This window comes from Microtus ochrogaster, unplaced genomic scaffold, assembly GCF_000317375.1.
Source record: "Microtus ochrogaster isolate Prairie Vole_2 unplaced genomic scaffold, MicOch1.0 UNK12, whole genome shotgun sequence".
In the NCBI taxonomy this organism is placed as follows: Eukaryota; Metazoa; Chordata; class Mammalia; order Rodentia; family Cricetidae; genus Microtus; species Microtus ochrogaster.
In genome coordinates, this window is record NW_004949110.1 from 894,020 (window position 1) to 902,235 (window position 8,216).

Genomic DNA, 8,216 nt, shown 5'->3' on the forward strand with positions numbered 1-8,216 from the left:
GGGCAGGTGTGGAGACGGGCAGGTGTTGAGATGTGCAGGTGTGGAGAAGGGCATGTGTGGAGATGTGCAGGTGTGGAGTCGGGCAGGTGTGGAGATGGATAGGTGTGGAGAAGGGCATGTGTGGAGACGGGTAGGTGTGGAGATGTGCAGGTGTGGAGACGTGCAGGTGTGGAGATGTGCAGGTATGGAGACGTGCAGGTGTGCGGATGTGCAGGTGTGGAGATGTGCAGGTGTGGAGAAGGGCATGTGTGGAGACGGGCAGGTGTGGAGACGTGCAGGTGTGGAGACGGATAGGTGTGGAGAAGGGCATGTGTGGAGACGGGCAGGTGTGGAGACATGCAGGTGTGGAGACATGCAGGTGTGGAGATGTGCAGGTGTGGAGACGTGCAGGTGTGGAGATGTGCAGGTGTGGAGACGTGCAGGTGTGGAGATGTGCAGGTGTGGGGATGTGCAGGTGTGGAGATGTGCAGGCATGGAGATGGGTAGGCACATATGTATATATAACTTCAGTAATGTGAGCCGTTGGTGTACCCCCGAGAGCGATCTTGTGTGTGATCAGATGTGCATGCTTCCTGGGTGGCTGGGGTGGGTACTGGGTTCCATATCCTATATCCTGGTTGTGGTCTGATCCCCTCTCGCACCCTCTTGCATAGGTGGCTGGCCTGTTTCACGACCCCAGCATTGGGAACCCCATTCATATCACCATCGTGCGCCTCATTCTGCTGGAAGATGAGGAGGTGAGAAGTTATATAGTCCTAAGCTGTCCCCAGCAATGGTCTGAGCTCTCCTGCCCTACATGGAAGGACAAGCATAGGCCTCCTTGACCTTGATAGTAACCTGACACCTCTGGCCCTTGAGACACTTTTTCTCAGGTCACAGACAGAGGGGTGGAGGCTGGGGACCCTCTTGCTCTGCCCCTTAGATCTCTGACTCCTGTCTTGGTGTGGAGGCCAGTTGGGCTTGTCCCTCAGAGCTCAGTATGAGGCATGAGCCACCACTCTTTCTGTCTCCAGAAGGACTTAAAGATCACGCACCATGCAGACAACACTCTGAGGAGCTTCTGCAAATGGCAGAAGAGCATCAACACGAAGGGGGACGCTCACCCGCAGCACCATGATACTGCCATCCTGCTCACCAGGTACCTACCAAACCAGGAAGGGTGGAGGGCCTTAGGGTTGAGGAATATCGTGTTATTGTCATAATCTATACAGAGACACCTTGTAGCCACCCAAACTCCCCATAGTAATGCCTTGCCCAGTGAGGTTTAGATAACACAAGTAGGAAGTGGACAGATGTGTTCAGGATGCATCAGTTCTACATGCATGTGTGTGTGTGTGTGTGCATGTGTGTGAATGGTGTATGGTATGTGTGTATATGCTGCATGTATGTGATATATATGTGTGTGTGGAGTATGTGCGGTGTGTACGGTATGTGTAGAGAGCGTGTGTAGTGTTGTGCTATTCTGTTGTGTAAGTTGGTGGCCAAGGGTCCATTTACAGAGCACTGGCTTTCAGAGTCACTCTTACGCTGCTTGCTTTCAATCGCAGTTCCCTCCCTCTCTCTCTCCTATATTCTGGGGCTCTATTTTATTTTATTTTTCCCAGCTTTTAAAATTTATTTATTTGTGTGTGTGTGTGTATGCGTGTATGTGCACATGCATGCCACGGCACATGTGTGTAGAACTCAGAGGGCAACTTGTAGCCATTGTTTCTCACCTTCCATGGTGTAGATTCCAGGGACCTAAGTCAGGACATCAGGGTGGCCACAAGTGCCCTTACCCACTGAGCTATCTCTTTGGCTCAGGGCCTGTGCTGTTGTATTCCACCTGGAGTTACCTTTCCTCTCCTGGGCTACAGTAGCTGGAGTGGTACCAATGTAGTGAGTTCTAGATACACATCCTTTCCAGGTCCCAGTGTGTTGGAAAGGTTGTGTGTGAGCAAAGTACCTGCTTCTAACATGGCCGTTGTGGGTCCACCGTCAGAGTGATGAGAAGTGACACCCTCTCTCCCTGGACCTGGGGTGGCCCGGGGTTCCCCCGCCCTCTTGGCAGTAGACTAAGCCAGCCTGTGATCAACTCTTTCTTTGCAGGAAGGATTTGTGCGCAGCCATGAACCACCCCTGTGAAACCCTGGGCCTGTCTCATGTGGCTGGCATGTGCCACCCTCACCTCAGCTGTAGTGTCAGTGAGGACACTGGCCTGCCCCTGGCCTTCACCGTGGCCCACGAGCTAGGACACAGGTAACTCAACTGTCCCCACTGCCAGCTAGGAGCCCAACTTTACCTTTCTACTTTTGGGCACCAGTCAGGAAGGATCATGGGTCACAAAACCCTAGGGAACAATAGTGTCTGTGATGGCAGTCTTAACCACAAAGCCCGGCACTGTCCCTGTTTTCCTCAACAAGACTGCCCTTCCGTAAGCAGGAGAGAGGCATGCTGGGGCATCACTGAGACCCAGCTGCAGCGTGTCATGGGAGAGGATTGAGGATGGCTGGTCAGGGTACGGAGCCTTGGCCACCTCCGTTATTGACCTTGGTGCTGGCATCTTTGATTCTTATCACTCTGCTTCCATGCCATGTCCTTTCTGGACTTCCGTGTGTCCCCATAGACAGAGGGGGCTGGATGTAGTAATGTCATTTGTGACTCCCGTGTAGCGTGGCCTGGACCTTTTGCCGCCTGTGCTAGGGTTGGTTAGCTTGTGAATCGGCTTCATGGCAGGTTCCCAGAGAGCTCTATAAGTAAGAGGATCTGGGCTGCATGACAGCCATGCCTGTGCTGGTGGCCCCAGTCCTTCTTTCTTGGCTGTGTTACGCTGGTTAGTTCCTTGGCCTCTCTGAGGCTCTCTGGGGTGATGAGGGCTAAGTGAGTTAGTAGTTGGCACAGTTCCTGGTTCCCAGCTGGTGATCAGGAATGTTTTCTTGGTCCCTTCCTAGGGATGGTTTCTTGGGACCTTCCTGGGAGGTGGTAGCACAGATATCTTAACTCAAGTTCACAGCCGGAAGTCATCTTGGGGTCAGGGAGGATGCAGGGCCACAATAGACTCCCATCTGTGTCTCCTGGATTGCCATTTTTGGCTTGCTCTGGGAGCAAGGATGGGGTTCTGAGGGTCTCAGAAAGTCATTTCAGGCCCAGCCTGGTACACGTAGAGGGAAAACCCAGGGAACACACTGTTGTCCCCATGTTGTGCATCAGAGGGTGTGTGAGGCCACACAGCCAGTGCATGGCAGAGCTAGCCCTGGGAATTGGGACTGTACCCCTTGCAGGCCTCCACGGGAAGGAGGCCTGGTGGCCTCCTGCTGCTCACCTGCCCCTGGGGCCTGTGCTCTCACGCAGTTTTGGCATTCAGCATGACGGCACCGGCAATGACTGTGAGTCCATTGGGAAACGGCCTTTCATCATGTCTCCACAGCTCCTGTATGACGGAGGCATCCCGCTCACCTGGTCCCGCTGCAGCCGCCAGTATATCACCAGGTTCCTCGAGTAAGTCCTTCCCTGGGCCTGGTAGCCGGGCCCTGTCTGTGCAGTCATTGTTCCATGGTGGGGATGCAGGGCCAGGTCCCGGTAGACGGGGGCCTCAAGGGTCCCCTTGGGCAGTGTACCTGTGTGTGCAGCTGTGCTGTGCCTTAGAGGATGAGCAGGAGGAGAATTGCTCCAGAGCAGGGAGGGGTATCCACTGCAGACAGGGAGGGCTGTTTCTCTATGGAGTCAGGAAGATACTGGCAGCTGAGGCTGGCCAGTGGGGATACTGGAGGATGGGTGGCCAGCTTCACAGCTCAGTGAGACCAGGCAAAGAGGAGCAAATATAGAAGGCTTTTTTTTCCTTCAGTTTCTTACGTTGTTGAGCTATTTTGTATTCCTACTTAATATTCTAAATAAGAAAGAAGTTTAAATCTAAACTTTTTTATGCTTATTTATTTACTGGGGTAAGCATGTGTGGAGTCAGAGGACAAGTTGTGGGCATGGGTTTTCTAGATTCATCTTGTATGTTCTGGGCTTCTAACGCAGGCTGTCAGACAAGTGTCTTTACCTGCTGAGCCATCTTTCTGGCCCTAAATTCTTTCTTTTCCCCTTTCCTCTTCCTCCTCTTGTTTTTAAAGTTAAGGCCTTTCTCTTTCTCCCCCTCCTCCCTCTTTCAAGACAGGGTTTCTCTGTGTAGCTCAGACTGTCCTGGAACCCAGGCTGGCCTCGAACTCACAGAGATCCGTCTGCTTCTGCCTCCTGAGTGCTGGAATTAAAGATGTGTGCTGCTACCACCTAGCTCACACTCTTTTTAAAAATTATCAGTGTGTATATTTGTGTGTGTGTATGCATGCACGTGCACACGTGTGTGTGTGTGTGTGTGTGTACGCACATGCATGTACTATGGTGTGTAAACGCAGGTCAGAAGACAGCTGTGTGTAGTCAGTTCTCTCCTTGCACCTTTACACGAGTTCTGGGTGTCCAGTTCCGGCTGGCAGGTCTGCATGGCAAGCCACTTAACCTGCTGAACCACCTCGCTGGGCCCCTGCCCAACTTCTCGGCACATATCCTACCATTCACTTTCATTTTGTACAGGCCAGGTATTGTGGTACTGCTCTTCAATCCCAGGGCCTCAAACATGGCCAGGCTTGTTCTTGGAAGCTTTGCTACATGTCCATCCCCTGGTGCCAGTTTTATTTTAAGGGCCAATGCCAGCTTTTAACACGCAGTGTGACTACAGCTGCACCACTGGCCTTTCTGAGTGATCTTCGCTTGGCAGTGGAAATAGTGAATGAAACTAACCCCACTGCTGAAACTGCTCGGTTGCTTTCTGAATTGTTTCCGCAACATGCGTATTCATTCCCGATGGTCTACCGTCTGCTTATTGACAAGGAACAACCCCAAAGAGAGACGGCTCGCTATGGGTCCTATCTTGTCTGTTTCTCTTGAATCATCATTGTCTGCACAGTTATTGGCTGAGGCAGGGATGTAACCTGAGCGAGAAGGGACAGGGGAGCTCCTTAGTTGGTTCTGTTTCCAGGACCAGTGCTTCTTCCTTCTTCAGAAGCAAGATTGGGTTTGACTGACAGTACAGCCCCTAGAGCTGTCCATGCTCCTCTTGGTTGTAGGCATGGCCCTCTTATCTGCATGGATTTGCTTTCCCTTTTAGTGGGCTTCCAGACATGCAGTGGGGTCTATCAGGATTCTGTGCTCACGAAGAAGTGTGAATGCTACGTGCAAGGAGGGTAACAAAGAACACTGGACTCAGACACTGTGTATCTCTCACGCACATGCTCCTGTGTCCTTCCAGAACTTGCTTACAGAGCTGAAGTTCAAAGACATGAAAAAATTTACGATGTCAACAGTAGAATGCTAAGTGGCCTATTCCTTTCTCTCGAGACAACTGCTTTCAACCCTAAATCATGCAGCTTCTTTCCCTAGCTCAAGGGTTCCCTAACATCTCCAAACAGTGCCCATGGGGGACAGTTCACATTCAAACCATAGCAAGAACATATTAAATGTTTTCATTATTATAGCTTTGTGCTTATCTTTTTTCTGAATCAAGTATTATAGCAAGATAAAATTTTATTTTCAAGATGAAATTTTTCAAATAAAAAATTTTTAAGATTATTTTATGTATATAAGGGTTTGTCTGCATGTGTATCTATGTATCATGTGTGGCCTGCTGACTGTGGAGATCGGAAGGCATTGGAGCTGCTGGGTCTGCAGTTACAGATGGTTGTGAGGAACTGAATCCAGGCCCTCTGGAAGAGCAACCAGTGCTTTTAACCACAATGTCATCTCTCTAGCTCCTAGCTAACACGTTTTTTACATTTGCTTGGTTTTCTCTCATCTCTTGGCCTTCCACATCTAATGATGCCTCTTTCTAGAATGTGACTTTTTGGAAGCTTATTCCTGTCACACTATTTATCTATCTATCTATCTATCTATCTATCTATCTATCTATCTATCTATCTATCTATCTATCTATCTATCTATCTATCATCTATCTATCTATCTATCTTCCAGATCTGTAACCTCTCCATCTGTCTTAGTTAGGGTTTCTAATACTGTGACAAAACACCATGACCAAAAAGCAAGTTGGGGAGGAAAGTGTTTATTTGGCTTATACTTCCTCATTGCTGTCCATCACTGAAGGAAGTCAGGACAGGTTCTCGGACAGGGCAGGAACCTAGAGGCAGGAGTTGATGCAGAAGCCATGGAGGAGTCCTGCTTACTGGCTTGCTTCCCCTGGCTTGCTCAGCCTGCTTTCTTATGGAAACCAGGATCACCAGTCCACAGATGGCACCATCTACCATTGGCTGGGCTCTTCCCATTGGTCACTAATTGAGAAAATGCCTTACAACTGGATCTCATGGAGGCCTTTCCTCAACTGAGGCTCCTCCTTTCTGATGGTTCTAGCTCGTGTCAAGTTAATACACAAAACCAGCCAGTGCACCACCACCAGCTTCTCTGGAGACTGGATACTTTCCTAAGCTTTCCCTGAAGTTGTCATAGAGAGGCTTCCCGTTTCCTGAATTCCATGCTACTTTCTTAGGGATTATCTTTTGTTGTTGTTTTGATATGGCACACCCTCAAGAATCTTTCCAAAGTGGGCACATTGAGGTAAACTGTCTGTCTGAACCTGTTTTTACTCTTCCTTAACACAAGTTTGGTAGTGTGATTTGGTACTCAGTCACCCTTGGAATGTAGAAGGCATTTTTCCCTTTGTCTACCAGTTTCCAACATTGCTGTTGAGATGCCCCATACCATCCCTTTCCTGACAGCTTTGAATGTGACCTTTTAAATAGTCTGGAAGTTTTTAGGAATCTGTTTCTTTTTTTATGGCAACTTTAAAATTCATAACTATGTGCCTTGGTCTCCTTTTATTTTGGGGAAATTCATTGGGTTGTATTCATCTAGAAACTCATGTTTTTCAGTTACTGGAAATGTTCTTGTATTATTTATTTTTGATAATCTATTTTTTCTTTCTGGGACACTTTTAGTATTGAGTTGTTCTTCCCTTAATTTTTAGGCCTTTTCTATCTTTTCTTTTCAGAGAGGTGTTGCTTTGTCTTTCATATATTTCTTCTGTCAAAGATTATGTTTGTTTGTTTAGCGATGAATGCCTCATGCAGTCCAAGCTAGCCTTGAACTTGCTATCGAGCCAAAGTTGACTTTGAACTCCTGCTCCTCCTGCCTTCATCCACTAAGTGCTGGTATTATACATGTGTGTCCCCACCCTTGGCCCTGGTAAAATTTTGACATTTTGTTTATTGTACTTTTTATTCCCTTAGCTTTAATCTCTAAATGCTTGTTTTTTTTTTAATTTTTATTGAGCTCTATATTTTTCTCTGCTCCCCTCCCTGCATCTCCCCTCCTCTTCAACCCTCCCCCAAGGTCCACATGCTCCCAATTTACTCAGGAGAGCTTGTCTCTTTCTACTTCCCATGTAGATTAGATCTATGTATGTCTTTCCTAGTGTCCTCATTGTTGTCTAAGTTCTCTGGGATTGTGGTATGTAGTTTGGCTTTCTTTGCTTAAGTTTAAAAACCACCTATGAGTGAGTACATGTGATAATTGTCTTTCTGTGTCTGAGTTACCACACTCAAAATAATGTTTTCTAGCTCCATCCATTTTCCTGCAAAATTCAAGATGCCATTATTTTTTTTTTCTGCTGTGTAGTACTTCATTGTGTAAATGTACCACATTTTCCTTATCCATTCTTTGATTGAGGGGGCATTTAGGTTGTTTCCAGGTTCTGACTATGACAAACAAAGCTGCTATGAACATAGCTGAGCACATGTCCTTGTGGCACAATTGAGCATCTTTTGAATATATACCCAAAAGTGGTATTACTGGGTTTTGAGGAAGGTTGTTTCCTAATATTCTGAGAAATTGTCACAATGACATCCAAAGGGGCTGTATCAGCTTGCATTCTCACCAGCAATACAGAAGGGTTCCCCTTACCCCACAACCTCTCCAGCATAAGTTGTTATCAGTGTTTTTGGTCTTGGCCATTCTTACAGGTGTAAGATGGAATTTCAGAGTTGTTTTGATTTGCATTTCTCTGATGATAAGGATGTTGAACATTTCCTTAAGTGTTTTTCAGCCATTTTAGATTCCTCTGTTGGGAGTTCTCTGTTTAGATCTGTACTCCATTTTTTAAAATTGGATTATTTGTTCTATTGATGACCAATTTCTTTTTTGTTCCTTTTTTTTTCTTTTTTTTTTTTTGACTAAAGGAGGAAATGAACACA

General features: G+C 47.4%; 1 protein-coding gene across 1 annotated transcript in view; it reads left to right on the forward strand.

Moving 5' to 3' along the window:
- Positions 1–8,216, forward strand: part of Adamts7 (ADAM metallopeptidase with thrombospondin type 1 motif 7) — a 45,676-nt gene that overhangs the window by 13,672 nt on the left and 23,788 nt on the right. The window contains exons 5-8 of the mRNA XM_005366645.2: positions 654–737; positions 1,014–1,138; positions 2,089–2,238; positions 3,331–3,477. Coding sequence (XP_005366702.1) covers positions 654–737; positions 1,014–1,138; positions 2,089–2,238; positions 3,331–3,477 — 506 coding nt within the window. The remainder of the gene's footprint in view (positions 1–653; positions 738–1,013; positions 1,139–2,088; positions 2,239–3,330; positions 3,478–8,216) is intronic.